At 30.9% G+C, this 22,447-nt stretch overlaps 3 protein-coding genes across 3 annotated transcripts in view; all 3 read left to right on the top strand.

Annotated features, from left to right (window-relative positions):
- Positions 1-2,237, top strand: part of LOC111700869 (uncharacterized) — a 3,703-nt gene extending 1,466 nt beyond the window's left edge. The window contains exons 2-5 of the mRNA XM_023471928.1: positions 120-276; positions 482-991; positions 1,843-1,946; positions 2,145-2,237. Coding sequence (XP_023327696.1) covers positions 126-276; positions 482-991; positions 1,843-1,946; positions 2,145-2,237 — 858 coding nt within the window. The 5' untranslated portion in view covers positions 120-125. The remainder of the gene's footprint in view (positions 1-119; positions 277-481; positions 992-1,842; positions 1,947-2,144) is intronic.
- On the top strand, positions 2,220-6,083 carry LOC111700876 (uncharacterized). Its single transcript, XM_023471941.1, has 5 exons — positions 2,220-2,351; positions 2,583-2,710; positions 3,206-3,327; positions 3,919-4,010; positions 4,707-6,083. Exons 2-5 carry the CDS (start codon positions 2,640-2,642, stop codon positions 4,815-4,817), a joined length of 396 nt encoding a protein of 131 aa, XP_023327709.1. The 5' UTR covers positions 2,220-2,351; positions 2,583-2,639; the 3' UTR covers positions 4,818-6,083.
- Positions 6,084-7,001: 918 nt separating this feature from the next.
- LOC111700875 (ectin) lies at positions 7,002-21,392 on the top strand. The gene is made up of 17 exons (XM_023471940.1): positions 7,002-7,082; positions 8,090-8,160; positions 9,867-9,952; positions 10,293-10,328; positions 11,218-11,273; positions 12,674-12,736; positions 12,833-12,866; positions 13,171-13,240; positions 13,634-13,689; positions 14,621-14,687; positions 15,075-15,151; positions 18,542-18,603; positions 19,191-19,297; positions 20,399-20,472; positions 20,876-20,905; positions 21,171-21,238; positions 21,300-21,392. The coding sequence occupies exons 1-17, from the start codon at positions 7,045-7,047 to the stop codon at positions 21,334-21,336; spliced, it is 1,032 nt and encodes a 343-aa protein (XP_023327708.1). The 5' UTR covers positions 7,002-7,044; the 3' UTR covers positions 21,337-21,392.
- Positions 21,393-22,447: the final 1,055 nt, after the last annotated feature.

Below are 22,447 nucleotides of genomic sequence, written 5' to 3'. Positions count from 1 at the left end.
ACTATACTATCGATTAAATAAAGGTTACAGGGTTCCGTTGTGAATAGGTAATGCCCCTCTTTCATTGGGGGGGGGGACTTAAAGTTGCAACCCCAGTTCCTTTTATAACTATTTATCAGGTCCTAATGATGAGGATGAGTTTACTGATTGGTTCACTGAAACAATATCTTCTAATGCTGGTTCTAATCCTGTATCTGTGTCTGAGTGTAATCTATAGTCCGGAACAGAAGATAAATACACCAAAATTATTAAACATGCATTCCATAAGACAACAAGGACAGGAATATTATATTTTTTATCCAAAAATTATGAAAATCAAATTATGCAAAAAAGTAGAATTTAAATGTAATTTGTTTTTAATTTCTCATATAATATGTAGGTTCATTTTTCATATTTTCAAAAGCGTACAATAACACATAAAACATTATACAATTATATATTATAATATATAATATAGATATATTATTTTCCTTTTGCACAGATTCCGTTCTAAGCGAAGATAGTGATTTCAAAGACAATTCCCAGCACATATTGTCTAATAGTCAAGACAATTTACAGCACATATTGTCAAATAGTCAAGACAATTCAGTACAGTTCTTGTCAAATATTCAAGAAAATTCACGACAAATATTGTCAAATAATCAAAACAATTCAAGAAACGTATTGTCTGATAATCGAAAAAGTTTAGAACAAAAAATGTCCAAGAGTCAGGAAAATTTAGAACAAAAATTGTCAAAAAGTCATGACAGTTATAAAAACATTAATACCGAACACACAATTAAACTTTATCAGACTTCTGCACCATTCTTGTCTAAGAAAAAAGACAATTTTCAACCGATCTTGTCGCCGAAAAAAGAGAGCCCAGAACAAGTTGTGTCAACAGCAAAAGACAGTTCTGGAAAAAACTTGTCTGCTAAGAAAGACAGTTATGGACAGATCTGGGCCTCAATGGGTTTATGCTACAACAAAAATGTCCAGGAGATGGGCAAAGGTAACTTTTTTTATTGAAATATTTATCTTTATTTTTGGAAAATAGTTTTGCTTTGCAGAAAATTAACGATATCCTTGTTATATGTGAATCTTTATGTTTTGTTTTTGTATGAACAGAAAACAACAAAAATTTCAAAAACATCAAATATTAAAAACAACACCGTTATGCAAGTTAAACATATTTTAACATTTAGGTTAATATTCGATATTTCCCCCCTCATAGTTGGACGATCCAGTGCTCTTAATTCCATACAGGGACACAAGCCTAGTTATCAATTAGTTATCTATATTGATTCCAAATTAAAGAAACAGGGCTTCAGGTTTACTCTTACGCAGTAAACAGTACGGAGCTACTCTATAAACTAAGCTTTATTTAATATCTTATGTCACAAATTAACATGAATTGACATTATTACAATTCATACGATGTTATCTATATCACATGATTAAGCAATCATATGACGTATTTAATGAACATATTTACAAGATTAGAGAGAATAGATATAATGCAGTTAATCTATCTCTGCACATGCCTTATAGCGTAATTTAAATATGTCGCGTGATTTAAGATAATCATGCTAAGTATCCAATTGAAACGTAGTTTCAATGAATAATGTCATTATGTCTAAGTTTACAACATTAAATCATTAATAATGTAAAACGTACTGCAAGTTTACAGAATTTCCACGATTTTTGCTACAAGGACATGAACAGGAAAGGACAAGTGAAGGACAGGACAAGTAAAGGACAGGACAAGTGTAGGACAGGACAAGCGTAGGACATGACAAGTGAAGGACAGGACCAGTGAAGAAACAGACTAATGGGATTGTTTGTTTTATTTACACTTTTTAGCACGGTATCCTTACAAGGAAGTGACCCCGCTAGCGCTTCTGCTATGGAGATACTTCCTTCCTGAAGTTCGGACAATAGTGAGGATAATCTACACCACTTCTAAGGTTTGAACAATTTTTTATCAAAAGTTTTTATAATCCATGGTGAACATTTGTTGGTATTGTACAAGTTGGGAAGATAAATTTGTAAATGTAATGGTGATTAGTTTACATGTTCTTTGTACTGATTCATATTTTTTTCTTTACAGTATTTTATTTTAAAGTTTTACATGAGACGAAATGGGTAAATGATGAAATAAATAGATTGGACCTATGATGGAAGAATATGGAAAGATGCTGAAAAAAACTGGAGCTATAGTTGAGTTCATACCTGAGTGTAGATTCAGATTTAAGTGACATTTCATTTATAGAGAGGCATATCTGAATCACCATGTTTATTGATTGATTTTAATTGAAAGATGGTTGAACAGGGATGAACCAGATAAACAAATTTGGATTCCACAATATGAGGTAAACAAATTTACTGGTTAAAAGTAGTTTTCAAAACAATGAAAGTGGTTCTACAATTAATAAACTTTAATTAAATTTTGAATGGCACTTATACCCGCCAAAAATACCGTTAATCCTTGGAATTCCTTATTGATATCCTTAAGTGGTCTTACCCTGCAGGGATAACTTTAATTTAATAATTATTAATATTATTATTATAACATAATTATATCATAATAATAATACAATTAGGAAACAGCTAGTATACCAGGAGATACAGGAGAAACCTTCAATCAGAACCTCATTGCTATGAGAGCTAGTACCTGGCTCCAAGTTCTAGGATATACAGGAAACCTTACTCATCTTGTAGAAAGGTTTAGGTAAGGAGCATACAACTAACTAAATGATGAAAATGATAAAAATGATGAATATGATGAAAATGATGAAAATGATGAAATGATGAAGTTGATGAAAATGATGAAAATGATGAAAATGATGAAAATGATGAAAAATGACGAAAATGATGAAAATGTCAATGAACTTGATAACTATTATCAGAAATGAAATAATTATGACTATGATCATCATTATTATCAAATAATGACCATGACCATAATGATGTAAAAAAGACCATGACCATAATGATGAAAATAATGACCATGACCATAATGATGTAAAAAAGACCATGATCATAATGATGAAAATAATGACCATGATCAAATGAAAAACACAAAGACCATGATCATGATAATATATGAACATGATAACCAGGATCATAATGATTAATTGAAGACCAGGATAATAATGATGAAAATGATGAACATGACCATAGTGATTAAAATGATGATAAAAAAGATGATGATGATGTTGTTTAGATCCCTTGGTTCTCTGGATCCGATATCTACCTGGTATTATGATCAGAGGATTACAACCTACGCTATTCTCAAGTCAGGGCTCTGTACAGTTCCAGAGAAAAGCGGACTTTGGAACATGCCAGGTTTAGTTTTTTTTTTAATTGAATACTTAAATTCTTCATTTTTAAATTTTTTACTCTCTATACCGTATACGACCTCAGAATATAGACCTTTGATAATTCAAAGTTTGAATTCTGCAAGATAAAATAATTCACAATATCTTAAAATTATTCCATTAAGTTAAATAGATTTATATTGATCGAAAAAAAATTATAATTTGAAACAAAATATCAGTTTCTTTAGTTCAAAAAGTAAAGATTATTTAAAAAGCTTCAGAAAAATCATAATTTCAAGATAAATAACAGAAAGCATTACAGGATCTGAGGAATCGTTTTTCTCAATAACTTTTTTGAACGATTTAATCTTCTAGAACTGTTTAATGTTATTTAATTTTTTTTTGTATGAATTGAAAATTGTATTTTATGTTGTAAAGTTGAATAATTTTAAATGTACTGCAAACGAAACTTTGATTAATAAATAAATATTAGGTCCTTCACTTTTGGGCTTTCTCTGACAGTGTTTAATTCTGACAATTCTCTTCCTTTTTTTAAAACTAATGATTAAATTGTTCAATGCCACTCTGTAGGCGTATGATAATAATTTAACATGTTTAGGTTTGCAGTACGCAGAAATAGATGATAACGCCACATGCTTCCATGGAAAGGGGTATAGAGACTGCAATAAAGATATACATATTGTCTATCAGGTATATCACGCACCTCTGCCCCTTTAGTAAAATTAAATTCAACCTATATGAAGCATAAAGTCTGACCGCGTCAACCTTGTTGCACCGGCTAGTCCTGTCCATAGAGCTAGGTACAGTACAAACTGGGAACGGAAAGGTTGACCCAGCTCGGAAATTAAAATGTCCTACGGGTGCCCGTGATATGTACGGTTAAAAAAAAATGCATGGCTTTGTACTTATAATTAGTCGTATGTCCGATTTACAATATTGAGATTCTTATTATTTTTATTTTGCAAGTGGATTTTATTATAAAGAAAACAATGTTAAAAGTTATCAATTTTGAGATAAATTAACATAAGAATATCCTAGGACATCATTTTTTAAAATGAAATGTTAAAGAAAATCGACATGAATTGGGTATTTGGCAAGCATCCTATATAAATGAACAGTTACTTGACATCATGTTTACTAGACTTCAAGAGTAGTAAAACAAAACAGAATTTTTCACCATATTTGTATCTTTGCAAGCTGATGGTTTAAACCTTTTACATTTCAAACTTAGATTATTTAATCTATATTCATTAATTATAGTTTGAAATATCTCAGGTCAACAAATCACGACGATTGGTTGCAAAAATATAAGGATTATAAAATAAGAGTTTGTGCACAGAGAGTCCATTACAATTTAGATTTTTATATGTGTCTTTTATATTTCAGGGCTGTAAATGGTATCATTTCTACCCCAACGAGAAGTTTGATGCTCATCTAGAGAAGTTTAGAGAACTTACAAATAATGAAATAAAGTTAGAAATACAAACATTAACCTAGATTACAGTTGATTTAAATATTTTTACAGTGTACTATTATTTAACTTGAATCTGTGATTGTGAGAATGAAACTTGTGTATCTTAAAGGAACTGCAGACGTAATTTCAATTTAAAATGTGGCATATCAGAGTGTCTCTATGTGACTTGCGGATTTAGCTTCAGAGAAAAATAGACGATTCCGTCAGAATGTGACACTTTTTAAGTAAGAAAAACGACGATATTTTCCAGATCATAGATCAGATAATCGAAGATGCTCCTCATTTAATCAAGGTTCGCTTGAATTTACAACAAAATTCCTTACTTGTGACTTTATGCCTGAGTTGGTTTCATACCTCCCTTGTTACTGTTTAACCTTAAACGTTGAATACCTCTTTACAGGATGAGATTATCTAAACTATTTAAATATAACTATACCAAGTCTAAATTAGGCCTTTTGTCCTGAATGGGATAGTTAAATAACTTATTTAATGATTTGGCAAAGAAAGAAATAACCTTTCCGAGGTCGAACGGATCCTTTACTTAATCTGATTCTCTTGTCTAACTTTTTGGCTTTTCACCCTTTTCATGTCAAAAATGTTTCTTAAACAAAATATATCGATTTTTAAAAACAATTTAGCTCAAGTGTCAAATATCTGGGGAAAAAAAACCTTACAAAGGACTGTTAGTCTTAACAGATAAAACATTATTTTTGTTTAAAAACAATTCGAAGTCAATGATGTCCTGTTATTAAATAAAATAATTGTTTTCATTTTACAAGGTTAAACAATTCTTTTTAAAATTCTAGATTTGTTTCTGAGCTCAATTATATGTGTGAGAAAGAGAACAGCCTAAAAACAATTTAACAATATTTGGAAAAAATATGTCACATATTTTTCAGTTTGATTTATGTGCTTAATATTGAATAATTTCAAGTAGAATTCCCTTCAAAATATTTAAAATATCAAGACAGATTTTTTTCAGTTATATCGTAGCAATCCCCATATTTGATAACCTGAACATACCTAGATATATTACGTTGTACATTGTCAGTAAATCTAAACACGCTGATCATTAACTAGCAAAACTTGTAAAGCGATTAATCTAGCCTAGCTATGTACGTAATTACATTAAAGCCTGTATTGTGATAAACTTTTCACTACGTCAGTGAATAGATTAACTATGCTTATATATATCTGCGCTAACCTGTAACATAGATATCTTAATACACGTCAGTTGGAATAGACTCCGCTTTGATTAAAGTGCGAGAGTAATTTCTTCTTGGTTAGCGAACGAGAAACATCTTGAATTACTCTCTTGAAATATAGAACTAGATTGGGAATTGATATCTTGTAAAGTATCTTGAAAGACAGATGTCTGAGATAGTTTACTAGCTTGTGTCCATGTTGACATTGATAGCTGACGAGATCGTGCCCATGTTTGGCATTAATAGTTAACGAGTTTGTGTCCGTGTTGACATTGTTAACCTTTGTCAAATAATTAAATATGCAGTACGCTCTCAGTGTAGTTCCCGGACTGTTTATTATAAAATTAAAGATCAACGTAATTTATCACAATATGGAATATAAAAAAATTAGTATTTTTGAAACTTAACCAAAACCTTTCCTCAAAAGCTCTGTCAAAACACTCCCTCTAATTCTGTGCCTGAACAATCCCTCTAATTCTGTGCCTGAACAATCCCTCTAATTCTGTGCCTGAACAATTCCTCTAATTCTGTCTGAACACTCCCTCTAATTCTGTGCTTGAACACTCCCTCTAACTCTGTGCCTGAACAATCCCTCTAAGCTGTGCCCAAACAATAACTCTAATTCTGTGCCTAAAAAACTACCTCTAACTTTGTGCCTGAACACTCCCTCTGACTCTGTGCCTGAACACTCCCTCTAAGCTGTGCCCAAACAATAACTCTAATTCTGTGCCTGAAAACTACCTCTAACTCTGTGCCTGAACACTGCCTCTGACTCTGTGTCTGAACACCCCCTCTAACTCTGTGCCTGAGCACTCCCTCTAAGCTGTGCCCAAACAATTTCTCTAAGTTGTGACCGAATTCACTCCATGAAAATGACACAATAATTTCTGAGTGAAAATAGGATATTTGTTCGGCAGGCTGACCCTTGCAACATTCCTTCCTTCAAAACACAAGCATAGCTTATCCAGGATATTCAGGGATATGAGAGATAGTTAGATACAGATGCAGTTAGAAAGCAAGAATATAGATTCTGCAGTCGTGAAGAATGTTTAGGATAGAAGAGGGTAGAGCACCACTTTCCAGGTTAAAGGGACAGTAAGCGAAATTTAAAGTGACGTTCCTTGCCAAGATTTCAATATCCGATTCAAAATGATACGATTAAAACTTTGTTGGATCAAGTATGAATTAGATATTAATGTTTATAATTTAGAAAACTGATTATTTTCAATTGTGGTTTCTCTTCTGAAGTATTTTGTGCATTTCTACGAGCGGAAAACACATAATAGGCAACGTTGTGAATAGGGCATTGTCATCCATGCATGGAGAGTCACTTGAAGTGCAGAAATCCTTGACTAAGCTGCAATACAAAAATTTCCACCTCAGGTCGCAAAGTTCAGATAAAATAATTTGGGATCAAGTCATCATTTAGGGAAAAAATAGGATTTGACAGCTTTAAGTGTAAATTTTTTATTTTACTTCTTGTAAAGTGTAAAATTTAGTTTTGACGGCTTTTACAGTTTATGATTTAATTTTGATTGTTTGTAAAGTATAAAGCTTAGTAATGATAGCTTATTTTTACTGACAGCTTGTAAAGTTAAAGTTTAGGTTTTAGATGTGACAGCAACTGTTTAGTTAATTTATTTCAGTTTTGACAGCTTATAAAGTTAATTTATTTTAGTTTTGTCAGCTTATAAAGTTAATTTATTTTAGTTTTGTTGACTTATAGAGTTAATTTATTTCAGTTTTGTGTCAGCTTATAAAGTTAATTTATTTTAGTTTTGTCAGCTTATAAATTTAATTTTTTGTTTCAGCTTATAAAGTTAATTTATTTTAGTGTTGACAGCTTGTTAACTTGATTTGTTTTAGTTTTGACAGCTTGTTAAGTGAATATGATTTAGTTTTGACAGCTTGTTATGTGAATATGATTTAGTTTTGACAGCTTGTTAAGTGAATAAGATTTTGTTTTGACAGCTTGTTAAGTGAATATGATTTAGCTTTGACAGCTTGTTAATTGAATATGGTTTAGTTTTGACAGCTTGTTAAGTGAATATAATTTAGTTCTGACAGCTTGTTAAGTGAATATGATTTAGTTTTGACAGCCTGGATAGTGATTTGTTTAAATCTTCAACCTCCTCACTATGTAAATCAATCAAATATTCAGGTTGGATGGAAATCATTAAAATTAATATTTCTTAAATAAGGCAGCAATTTTTGAAGAATATAAAATTTTTATTATAATTAAAATCAAAATTAAAATCTGATTGGATTACCTCATGACACCACGTTCAGGGGTCGAAACTGCTAAAGCCTGAGTAAACGTTAATCTAGAACACTTGATCTTCGGCTAATGTAGGCACTTTAAATTCGTCATCAAAGTTTTCCTTACAGTGCATGACCAGCACGCTACATCATCACTTCACTGTTTGTTACCGTATCTACGTTTGTTACCATATCTACGTTTGTTACCATATCTGTCTACGTTTATTACCGTATCTACGTTTGTTTCCGTTTCTACGTTTGTTACTGTATCTACAATTTTTCTTCTTCTTTTTTTCGAGCAAATACTGGGAGCTGATACGAAAACAGCTTCAGCGCTATAAACAGTTCTCCAGACACACTTCTGTAAGGTTTCAATTAAATTATTATTATGATTCTGTGTAAATAATAAAAATTGATTTGATTTTAAGAACAATAAAATTAATTTTGATCTTAAACTTGGGCAAAAATACAGATCACTTTAATTATTATTCAATCCCGTCCTAATGATACCCATATACAGTACACAGGGTAGACATTAATTTAGAAGTGCTCGCTTTGGAACTCGATATCAAATGTTTAAGATTGACGATACACTGTACAAAAGTTACGACCTCTGTTTATTTTGATGCCGGCAGGAAACAAGAGCTTTGCAAACTTTGCACTAATCTAAACATCAGTTTTGCATAAGATAAACATTTAGACTTTTACTTTTAATTTTACTTGGGGAAGCTTTACAGCAATTACATTACAGCAATAGATACGAAGATATAATGAGAGAATTTTTCTCTCTATGTTTTTGCGAATAAGATATATATATACTATTGTTGATTTATTTTGATATTGTATTAAGAAGAAGAACTTATGGAAATCTTGATTCTATACGGGAAATGTTAAGCATATCAATATAAACGTTATTACATTTTTAAATATCCTGGTTTAATGGCTAGTGAGCTTTTATTTTCGGACCCATTTGACCAAATTTATTTTTTACATTTTTTCTATTTAAAAGATTTAATCATTGAAGTATATCACTTTCTTTGAAAATTCAGATAAAAATTGCATTCTGGAAAATAAATGTCCAACTTAGGATATATTTGGGTTCAGTTAGTTATCGTACACGCTCAAGTTTTACCAGTTTGATTTCTAATAGTTTTGATGAATTTCCTTGTTGTTTTATTTTTCTCCAAATGTTTCAAATTTCGTCGTTTCTTAGCTCAGAGGATGGAATGTTTGTTTCGTTAATGGTATTTTTCGTTAATTTTAAAAGTTACCATCACGATCTCAATATTATTAAAGATTTTTCAGAAATTGCCAACGGTTCCCCGCCGTATAACAGCTATAGCATTTAAAAATAGCTGGAACAAAAACATTAAAAAACATTAAAACACGTTACATAAAAATTAAAATACATAATAAAACGAAAGCCGCACATCTCTTAGTTTTTCTTTTTCAACCGTTTTTTTCAAAAACGGGTATTTGCGTTAGTAAACGATTTAAAAAATTAACGTTTTTTGCTGTTCCTTAACGGACATTTTACTTTAATTTACAAAAATGTTTAATCCGTTAACGGAACTTTACCCAGCCCTAGTCCGGATGTGCATATTTTAGTTGCCAGTAACGAAGGTAAACTGGACTTAACTGAAACTAGTTTCTACGGAACTTATCCTAAACTTCCGCCTCATAAACCTAAACAGGAAATTGTGTACAACCTAAAAATCTAAAATAAACTAAAAACTATTTTTGAAAAAACAGTCCCATGGATAATTATTTTTTCATAATTGACCAATGGCTGTACCTTATGAATGCGATGGCATTTTCGCCCATCACTGAACTTGTTTAAACTGACTTATTTTTTCTAACACTTTATTAGTCAGTAGTTTTTTCCAATCTTTGAATATTAAATCTAATAAATAGTTTAGATCATAATCTATTTCTTATCACTTTGTATATTTTTTTTTTATTCCCAGTTCAGAGAAAATTACTAAAAATATTCAATTTTTTATATATTCTCATGTACATTATATTTGGCTGCAGTGGAATCTAGTGTATTTTAGCTCTTTGCAAACTCAGGTAGATTATTTTTAATACAGTTTTTAGTCATGTTCAAAGGGATCAAAATATTGCAAGATATCAAGCAAAAATTAATGAAAATTTTTACAATTATTTGTTTTAAACTAAAACTGAAAACAAGTGTTGATAAATCTAAAGTGTATAAAATGTATAAAGTAAAATTAAATGCCAAGGCATTGTGACACTGTAAAGTCGACCTATTGTTCTCATATGGATCTTTAGCCATGGTAAATTTAAAAAGCTTAAAAAGTTAATATACAAAAATAAACCATAAAAAAATTACGGTGAATTCAAATTTTTAATTATTTAAACATTAATTTGCCTACTTTGGGACTTTTCCTCACAACAATTTTCATGTAGTTTAAATGAAAAATGGGCAAACGAGAGCGAGAGTCAAAATTGGCAAAGGCAAAATTGAAAAAAAAACTCTATAACGATTGATTTTAGATTTTTTTTTGGTTGCAAACCCTCTCTTCCCATAATATATCGAAGACAAAATACTTTTTATTCGCCAAAAAATTTTATCGATTTTTTGATTATTTGATTATTTAACTATTTGATTATTTGATTATTTGATTATTTGATTATTTGATTATTTGATTATTTGATTATTTGATTATTTGATTATTTGATTTATTTGATTATTTGATTATTTGATTATTTGATTATTTGATTATTTGATTATTTGATTATTTGATTATTTGATTATTTGATTTGATTATTTGAATATGATTCATGAAATTCAATTTTATAGAAATTTAAGTTCTCATTTTTTACACTTTTGTTGGTTTCAAATTTCAATGACATAAAAATAATAGAATTAGCTTTTCTTATCTAGAGCTGTATATCAAGAAAAATGTAACAATCACTTTGTATTTATTTGATTTAGAAGAACGATAGAATTGATAAAAATAACCAGAAAGAAGCACTTCAACCCTGTACTAGGAAAGGGTTAAATAATTGTAGCAAACTATTTCATTCAGTGAAAGACAATTATTTCAAATCTTCTTCTGTTTTTATTCAGTATAAAGTTATAAGTTTAAAATGACAATCAATTTAAAAACTTTACTTCACCTGCAGTGATAAAAAATTGCACTAGCGAAAAAAATTATGAGAATTTTTTTATTTACTTCTTAAAGACTAAAGCTTATAAAAAATGTCTTATAATTCTAAGATGTACATGTCTAGGGCTACAAAATAGTAAGAGTAAGTTAGTGAGATAAAACCAAAGGTCAAGGTCGACCCGGTAACAAAATTGATGCAACTTTTCCTAACAGTCTGGATTTGTGTAACTTGCCTGATTAAAACTAAACCTTTTAACCCTATTCCCGCTGGGGGGGGGGGGTCAATTTGCCCCCCCCCTGTAGTTTTTTTTACATAACTCAAAAAGTATTGGTCTGAGGCTGTTGAAATTTTCTGACTTTTCTTACATACCCAAAGCCCTCCCTTTAAGCCTAAAACCGGGCTTTAATACTAACTGCCTGAGTCCTCAGGCACACTGCCTGAATTACTGCTTTTGCCTGTAGCAAACTAAATCTTTGTTTTGACCCACTTTCACTTGTCAGATTTTGATAAAATTCAGCTTTTTGGAAAGCCTATGACATAAGGAAACGGATTGCACAAGTTTTGCGAAAAAAAAATTGCAAATTTTTTGCAAACAACCTGTCAAAGGAAATTTGCACATTTTTAGTTTTTCTTGATTAAAAATCAGGTTATTTAAAATTTTGCAAAAATTTTTGCATATTTGAAATGGCTTTTCAAAAATGTATAATTTGTCACTTTTTGGACAAATTTTTTTTGCAAACATTTTTACTATAAAACTGGATTTTGCGATAAAAAATTCAATTTTCGCAAATTTGCAAATTTTTTTGCAGATTCTAAAAGTAGAGCACAAGAGCTTTCTAATGATGTATCATTTGTCATATTTTGACATAAAACATGGGATTTAGAGGGGGGGGGGTCAAATTGACCCCCCCCAGCGTATCCTGGTTTTCAAGTACCCCAGCGGGGATAGGGTTAACCCCGCCTATCTCAGTAAATATGTGGAGACCGAGAATGCCCATTTTTTTAGAGAAATCTTCATTAAAGAATATAAATATTTGATCGGATAGAAAAACAAGGATGTCTCCATCCTTGATGTACAGACAAAGGAAAATAGACCAAGACATTTAACTTTTTAAACAAAGGGTCAACGCCTTTTTTTCCCAATCCAGAACAGAATTCTTTCTTTTTTTCTTTTGAGTGTTCCAAAAGAAAACTATTTAATAACAAAAAATCAAATGAAGGGTGTTAATACTTTTTTAAAAGCTAAACAAAACTATTAACAAACATTTGCTTCTTTATAGTGAGGTGAAACCTGTACCATGTAAATCTGGAGCAATAGGGGTACTCATGACAGTTTTCAAAAGGAAAAAACAAGATATCTCAAAATTTTAAAAATTTTACTAGTTCAAGTTTAAATTTAAAAATGTGATAATCACTAAAAAACGATATTTTTTGTGCAGGAAAAAAAGAAAAAAGGAAACAAATTCATGCGAGGTTAGTTAACTAATATGTTTTTATTTTTGCTACAGTGAGAACCAGAAAACTGTAGAATAGGAAGATGATATATGAGCAATAAGTAATGGTATTTGATGTGATTAAAAAGTAAATAGTTTTACTTTTAAAACATGCATTAAGTAAATTGGGCCTTTTTGCACCCTACAATTTGGTGGTGTCTCATGTTTATTGCACTATTTAAAGGCAAAAATGTATTCTAAAAGTCGTCTTTATTTTCCAGAGTTTTCTGGTTATCCCTGTACGTTATTTTTTGGGGTTGTTTTTGTTTAATGAATATGTTTAGTCAGGAAAGTTGCTTGTAAAAAGTTCCGCAGTTCTTGGATGCGGGCCTGCTTTTCCTTCCCTTGTAGCAGGTCCTTTTCTTTAAATTCACTTGTTAATGAGGTCGGAATTAATGGATAAGGAGAACTAGTTTAACTACTTCTATCGTATGGCGGAAAATGTTTAACTAATAATGTATAGTTCAATTACTTAATCAATAAATCCAAACTTGTATGTCATATTTACTTCAATTTATCATGTCATTCAAAGAAACTCATAATAATCTCTTTATAACCTTTCAAATTTATAATTTTATTGTTTGATCTTGCAGAATTCATAGAATGGCCCATAAAGATTAAGAATATGGAGAAATAAAAGATCTTTCCGAATTTATTTGTCATTTTAATTAAAAAATTATTTTATTCGAATATTTAGTATTTTGAAACATAAAATTATTGAATAATTTTTTTCTGTTTAATCATCAGGAATATCAACGCCCGGAAGAAAGCATACAGTCTGGGAAGATTCAGCATTTATCAAGGTAAAGGGTCGTCTTTAATCTTTGAAATAACTTCCGGCATTCTTTTGTCAACTTTACTTTTCTTGAATAATTACGAAATGCGCCTGTCCTGGCATTTCTTAATACCAAAAACTATTCTTTTTTCGCGCCCATCTTCTACTTCAATTGTGAACATTTTCTCTTGGTACACATAGTAAAACAAAAACAAAAATTTCGCGGATTTTATAAAAAAAAATTAGTAGATATTCAAAATCTAATGTAAATCGAATTTTGTTGGAGGCTAAATTTTGAAATTTTGATCATCGAAAAAGCTTCTCAGGGTCATGTGAGGTCCCTAAAAAAATTTGGGCCGGATCGCTTACGCCCTTTTGACGTTTATTAAATACAAACACACAAACAGACACCCAGACAGACAAGAAAAGCATGTAAATAGATAGATATGGTGTACACTGCTTTTGACACAAATCACGGAGGTCTTGATATAGGTTTGAAGAAACTCCTTGTAACCAAAAAAATTAAAGTTGCAAATATGTATATATTTCTAACCTACAAATACTGTTTTAGTAATAATAAGTAGTTATGATAAAATTGTCTAATGTTGTTAAAAGGATTGAGTAACTTACCAGTAGAGTGCAGTATCTGGGGTGATCAAGGAGTGATTTGTTCTCAGAGAAAGAAGATTGGGTCAGTTTGAAACATTTAGTTGTTACTTCTGAAATAAAAACCCCAGTTGTTTAAGTGGCAATTGCTACGGATCGCAGAATTATTCACAGATTGTATATTTTAAGTATTCGGTGTGTAAATCTCTGGCTGAGACGGGCTGTGCCGGAATACATTCTCTGTTTTTATATCTAACCCAATACAAAGGTGAAGGGTAGGAAGACGACATTACTTTTGGATACAGTGGGATGCAACAACTGTACATAATGTTTTGAAAAGAATCATATTTAAGGATTGTCTGGACTGGCATAACCTGTTGAGAGCCAGGCATGGAGTTAAACAGTTACAACTGGATCCAGGTATTTTTATATATTTTTAAATTTACATTATTTTATTTAGAAATAATATCATCATTAATATTTAATTGGCTTTATATTTGTCTTTATACTCAAATAAGCTAATAATATTAATAATCTTATTGATTGTTGAATTTTATATTCTCTGAAAAAAAAATCTTCCAATTATGATATTATTAAGGAAAAAGATAGTATTTCTAAAAACAAATTTGTAAGTATCTTTTTTGCGAGATTTAAACAGTGCTTAGTTACTTTTTATAAAAAATTAGATTTTCACTTAAAATTTGTTTAGTAACCAGTTTTTACAGAATAACCGGAATTTGCAAATAATAGAATTTTGTAATTTCTTTTTTTAGATAATTTAAATAATATTTTTTTGCATATTTGAAGCTTTGTGTGAGATGGCTTACTCGTGGGCAACTTTTCTTACAAGTATTAATGAGTTTTATCATCAAAATTCAGAACAGGTGATTATTTTTTCAGTTTAATTTTCATATTGTTTATTGTTGCAAGGGAACTGATCACTTGACTCTAAATCTGATTTTTGCAAACAGTGTTATATATCAAACGATGTTATATATCAAACGATGTTATATATCAAACAATGTTATATATCAAACGATGTTATATATCAAACGATGTTTGTTAACCATTAATTTCAAAATGTTATATATCAAACGATGTTATATATCAAATGATGTTATATATCAAACGATGCTATATATCAAACGATGTTATATATCAAACGATGTTATATATCAAACGATGTTATATATAAAACTATGTTATATATCAAACGATGTTATATATCAAATGATGTTATATATCAAACGATGCTATATTTCAAACAATGTTATATATCAAACGATGTTATATATCAAACGATGTTATATTTCAAACAATGTTATATATCAAACGATGTTATTTTTCAAACAATGTTATAAATCAAACGATGTTATATATCAAACGATGTTATATATAAAACGATGTTATATATCAAACGATGTTATATATCAAATCATGTTATATATCAAACGATGTTATATATCAAACCATGTTATATATCAAACGATGTTATATATCAAACGATGTTATATTTCAAATGATGAATTCCAAATGCAGAACTTTTGTATTGTGAATCTCAGGATTAAACATTGATCTACAGATTAATTTAATTCCTCTTCGATATTCCGTGATTAATTAATTAATTTATATTTAATTATGTAAATAAATTTTTTAATGATCTGCATATGTTTTGTTGTTTAGAAAAAGCAACCCTAGGGTCGTCCTAAAGAAACATCTTTATGTCATTATGTCTGGTTCTTCACAAGTCGCTGTGAAGTCAAGGAGAACAGGTTTTCCTTAACCCTATTCCCGCTGGGGGGGGTCAATTTGACCCCCCCCCTGTAGTTTTTTTTACATAACTCAAAAAGTATTGGTCTGAGGCTGTTGAAACTTTCTGACTTTTCTTACATACCCAAAGCCCTCCCTTTAGGCCTAAAACCGGGCTTTAATACTAACTGCCTGAGTCCTCAGGCACACTGCCTGAATGACTGCTTTTGCCTGTAGCAAACTAAATCTTTGTTTTGACCCACTTTCACTTGTCAGATTTTGATAAAATTTAGCTTTTTGGAAAGCCTATGACATAAGGAAACGGATTGCACAAGTTTTGCGAAAAAAAAATTGCAAATTTTTTGCAAACAACCTGTCAAAGGAAATTTGCACATTTTTAGTTTTTCTTGATTAAAAATCAGGTTATTTAAAATTTTGCAAAAATTTTTGCATATTTGAAATGGCATGGTCAAGGGCTTTTCAAAAATGTATAATTTGTCATTTTTTGGACAAATTTTTTTTTGCAAACATTTTTACTATAAAACTGGATTTTGCGATAAAAAATTCAATTTTCGCAAATTTGCAAATTTTTTTGCAGATTCTAAAAGTAGAGCACAAGAGCTTTCTAATGATGTATCATTTGTCATATTTTGACATAAAACATGGGATTTAGAGGGGGGGGGGTCAAATTGACCCCAGCGGGGATAGGGTTAAGAAAAAATACTTTTTCGAGGGGCAATTTCCATGTGCCCTCCCTCCCAAGGTTTTTTTTTGGGGGGGGGCAAACCTGTGTACATGTACACCCCAACTTGACAGCGTCTTGTGAAGACCCAGTTAGGACGTCCTAAAGATGCTTCTTGAGGACGCCCTCAGGACTTCCTACTGAAGAATTTTTTTGTGGGGGGGGGACCCTGTGTTTGGCCTTAATTAACAGCGACTATAAGGAACCTGTCAAGACGTCCTAAAGAATTTTTTAAGGACGCCCTCGGGATGTCCTAAAGATGATTATTGAGTATTTCCTCTGTAAATGAAAATAAGAGGAGTGCAGGGAGGGGGGGGGGAGCTCGGAGAACAGCTTTAAAACAGCTGCCGGAGAAACACATGTGGCAACACATGGACAAAAATATGGACGTTTACAAGGAAGCCCTGCAGAGACAAATGCCTTTAGTAAACTGATACCCCAGTTCATAAACAGCGTCCTGAACCTTGTCTTTCCGGTCTAAATATGACTATTTCAGAAGTAGTAATTGTGGGTCTTTAGGACGTCCTATCCCCGTGTCTTGTAAGTCAGTTTTAGACTTCCTTGGTTGTCTCCCTTTCTTGCTGGGTGATATGTTTTCCCTACTTTCCCATGAATCTCCATGATTTATTGAAGAGTTGAAATCTAGGAACTGGTTTGTCTGAGAGAGAAAGTCATCTTTGTTCAACTTGAAAATTTGTTAAATTAGATTTTAACACGAAAAACGTTAATATCTTACTAATTCTAAAATCAAACGTTTTTATATTTTGTTGTATAATGGCTGACACATGATGTCATTAAAATTTTAGATTTGATCGGGCTGTTGTTACTGAAAAACGTTTAAATAATGTCTATGAAAAGGTATAATTATATCTTTCTGTTGGAATTTTAAACGAAAAATCAGCGTTTTTCTCCGGTCATAGATATCTTTAAAAGTTAGACTAATACCAATGAATAGCTAATAGACTGATTAGTTTACCATGAAATTACCCAAAAAAGTGAACGGTCCCTTTAAGCACAGACTCAGGTTTATAAGTACCTTCATGGGATATCGAGATCAAGTTTATACTATCAGGTTGCAAATTTATAAAAGGGATAATGGACTAAGGTTTTAAACAAAAGAGTTTGAGGCGAGTAAATTTAGGACTGTGGAACTTTTCATTAACGGAAATAGCCGTTATTGAAAAAAAACGGTTTATAAGAAAGAACGAACGGTTGTGTTTCAAACAAAAAAGTCTGAATGTGTCCAGCCCTTCGAGTATTCATTTCCTTGTTAGATTTAATTTAAATTATTATACAAAAAATCATGCAATATAAATATTATTTCTTTTTTTCAATTTCTAATGTTTCTTTGATATAGTATATAGTACGTATTGTCGTGACAAACGACGTTTTATATCTGTCTGCTTAGAGAAGGGTTTCATTGTTAACTAAATTAATGATGGTTTATATATTTTGCACAAATTCCAAGTGTATCGTTCAACCATTTCCTTTCAGAGATAATACAAAATTCCTAAATCCAAGGAATGTTTCTTTTAAATTTGTTTACTATTTTTCAGTCGAACTTATTCATAGAAAAAAAATTATTAGATATGTATAAGTTTGAAAACAGACAATACTAAAAATATAAAACTTCAAAGATTTTTGAGGAAAAACTCAAATGTTCTAATCCTTATATTTTTGAAATATCAAAGGTCTACGACATTGGGTTGCACAAGCATAAGGATTATATAATATCAGAGTTAGTGGAAAGAACTCAATTAATTTGTTTGATGTTTTTGTTAAGCACGGTGAAAACCTGTTCCTGTGGCCTAAGCAATACCTTCCTTCTAGTAGTACATTAACCAGGTCTGTAGATTTCTTATTTTTAATGGGACTGCAAACGGTTTTTTATTTGCCGCTCCATTTATAGAATGGTTTCGTCGATTCACAACGGTACCCTTGAACCTTTCCCTGAGTTATTTCACTGATTTAATCAAAGATATTTCGTCCTTGTTTTAGGTTTAAAGGTTAATGGTTTAAAGGGTATACCGTTGTGAGTCTGACATGTCCATCTTTCGATGAAGGGTCTCTTTAAACAACAACAATAATTAGATAAAAGTAATAAAACTTGTTTTAGAAAGTAACTTAATCAAATGTAAAAGTCAACTGACTGAAAAGTAATAAAAGATTATTGGAAATTGATCACCAACAGTTTTAAAAAAAACTGGCAACTTGTCTATAGACTATGTATTATGATCGATTAATTCTTTTGGTTGTAATTGGATACGAAAATTAAAGATGAGTCATCATTTCCTTTATACAAAATAAATATTTTGGCCCTCCTCTTCTGAAACTTATCTTGATTCGCTACTTTCAAACAATTTAGAAAGCCATATTTTCAGAAACTTTAACACACATTTTGAAAAAAATTATATATATTTTCTTATCTTTAGAAATCTATGTACCGAAGTTGATGGGAAGTTTGTAGCCATACATTGGTACAGAGACCATTGTACATATCCGTACACTAAACCTGTAGATATACTGCACAGCTACTCAAGTACGTATATTTCTGTACACTAGAACTGTAGATTGCTGCTACTCAAGTACGCATGTATCCGTACACTAAACCTGTACATATCACAACTACTCAACTATGTATATCCCGTACACTAAACCTGTAGATATACTGTAAAGCTACTTAAGGATATATCTGTACGTCAAAAATGTAGATATACTGCTACTCAAGTACGTATATATCAGTACACTAAACCTGTACATATCACAACTATTCAACTATGAATATATCCCGTACACTAAACCTGTAGATATACTGTTAAGCTACTCAAGTACGTATATATCTTTACACTAGAACCGTAGATTTCTGCTACTCAAGTACGCATGTATCCGTACACTAAACCTGTACATATCACAACTACTCAACTATGTATATCCCGTACACTAAACCTGTAGATATACAGCACAGCTACTTAAGTACAAATATATCTGTACACTAGAACTGTAGATATATTGCTACTCAAGTACGCATATATCCGTACACNTTTTAAAAAGTAAGACATTTCTCAAGTACAAATATATCTGTACACTAGAACTGTAGATATACTGCTACTCAAGTACGTATTTATATCCGTACACAGCTACTCATCTACGTATAATATAGTCCTTGATATACTGCACGCAGCTACGTATACGCAGTGGGATGTGTCAATTTTATTTTAAAATGTCCTTTTTTTGTTGCAAATTTAAACAAAATATGATATTAAAATTTCAAGAAGACTGCAAGTTATGATGCAGTTTGCCTCGGCCATAAATTGTGCAGAATTATTAATATTTAAAGGGACTGTCAATGCATTTACGGTTTAGAGTAAGCAAAATTGATTGAAATATTCAGCTATCTATTTCTAAATTTGATTATGCTTAATCGTAGTTCTCTATGTTAAATGCAGACTCATGCACAATTCTAATATTTTCATTATATTATCATCCTGATTCTTAATCTAATAGAGCTTGAGTGTTTTATTTTAAATAACGTGGATAGTCCCTTTTGATAAAAATTCGGTATACACTCCACAGTACACAGTTGTTGTGTTATGTAGTGTACACCCACTGATAATATATATTTAAAATCTGAATTATGAAGGTGAATTTACTCAGATGGTGTGGGCCTCAACCAAACTTTTTGGAGTGGGCAGAGCTAAAGGGGAAAATGGGAAANAGGGACACAAGCACTGGCTATCTATCAAGCCCTTAATCGATTCTACCCTATAAGGGACCTGGCTATGACTCATCTACCTACAGAGTTCAGAGACTGGTTGAGTTACCTGGACGACGTTCTGGTGTATTCGACGGATCTGTGGGGACACCTTGAACACCTGAGGAAGGTAGTACAAGCTCATACTCGAGCAGGGATCAAGAATCAGCGTGGGATAGAGGACGATAGAAAATAACTCATTATTTTTAGGGATATATGAGCTACGGAAATATTTCAAAATATATGTTTTTTTTTATTTCTTAAATGTATGTATAAGATTCAGACACACTATTCCTTTATTTATAATTTGTAACATTTCATTTCATTAGTAATTAAAATAAGTATAATAATACATTTTTATTTTAGTCAATCATTGTTGCATACTATTATCCTAAGGTAAAATTTTACAAAAATAATTAACGAAAAGTTGAACAATGTTTAATATATCAGGTTAAATCTAATATCTGCATAGCTTTTCTTCTTCAAACAGTAAAAGAAGGAAAAATCATTTAATTTTTCTTTTGACTTTTGCCTATGATACCAAAAATCTGCACTGGAGTCACGTTAGTTTTGACGTTAATTGAATACAAGCAGACACGCCAAACTTATTACAGATTTAGATATATAATAAACATACATTTAACTCCTTTTTTCTTGCCAGGGAAATATTCCTTCAAAATTTCATTTGAACGTGGTTCAGCCTAGAAAGTTCAGAGAAAAAATTGAAAGGTAATTTTTTTATGCCAAATATATATCTGAAAAATTCATTTTATTATTATTTTATTTTTAGGATAAAGACGCCTCCTAAAGTTAGACTGAAGCTCTGACACCTTAAAACATAAATAAGAATAAATATGTTAGAAAAATATATAGTTACATATTTTGCTTGTGTATGGCGAATTCACAGATCCTAGAAAGAAAATTATATAGGTTTGAACTTGATGCAGTGCCGGTTAGCTAACGAAGACGGCCTCCAGTAAAAAAGTGTCATAAGAAAATTATTTTTAGAATTGTTTTACAAAAGAAATGATGATGATGATTTAAAGCAAAATTGCTTTTTTTCAGAAATTCACCCCCCCCCTTTTTGGGTTCTCATCTTTGCGTAGAGTTTTCCTAATAAATTAATTAAAATCAAAATACTGAGATTAAATTTTGTTAGATATATAAATATATTTTATTGATTTTAGATTATTATAGCCAGTGGCGTAAATAAGGGGGGTTATTGGGGTTACTTACCCCCCCAGAACCCTGGGGGATTACCCCCACAGAATCTTGGGGACATAAACATCTCCGTTTAGTAACTTGATCTCCATTCTCCATGTTCATGATAACCATTAAAAGAAAAAATGTAAAAAAAATTGCCGCTTCGCGCAGATAATCTTACTCAATCAACTTTAACGAAGTAACATAGATAAATTTTACCCAAAAATCGAAATGTTAAAAGATCAAGATTATTAAGAATTAAGTTTTAAAAAGTAAGACATTTCTCTTTTAATATAGTGAAATTAACATATATTCCTAGAATTATAAATTAGAATATAAACAAAGCTAGACTATATTTTTTCAAAGTTTTGCAGAGTAGCTTTTCTAAAGTTTTAAAGTTACATCTTTTTCCTCTTAGAGTAAAACTATTATTTATGATACTTAAAATAAATTCAGTTTGTTTACAGATCTTTGTAGTTAATGTAAAATGAATGACTAAAATGAAGGGTATAAAACAAGGTGAAAGCTGAAAGGTAGGAAATGAATTGCCTTTATATGATGGAGTTTGTAAATGCCAGAAATAAGTGGAAAATGCAAAAAAACTAAACCCACATTAAAAAAGTTTACCCCCCCCCCTACAGATTCCTTATTTACGCCCCTGATTATAGTAATAAAGAAGGGTCTGTTATGAAAGGAATATAGTTGGACGAGAATGAAAGGAAGCAATTAGAACGA

This window comes from Eurytemora carolleeae, unplaced genomic scaffold (genome assembly GCF_000591075.1).
Source record: "Eurytemora carolleeae unplaced genomic scaffold, Eaff_2.0 scaffold403, whole genome shotgun sequence".
Taxonomy (NCBI): domain Eukaryota; kingdom Metazoa; phylum Arthropoda; class Copepoda; order Calanoida; family Temoridae; genus Eurytemora; species Eurytemora carolleeae.
This window is presented reverse-complemented; position numbering and strand designations above follow the sequence as displayed.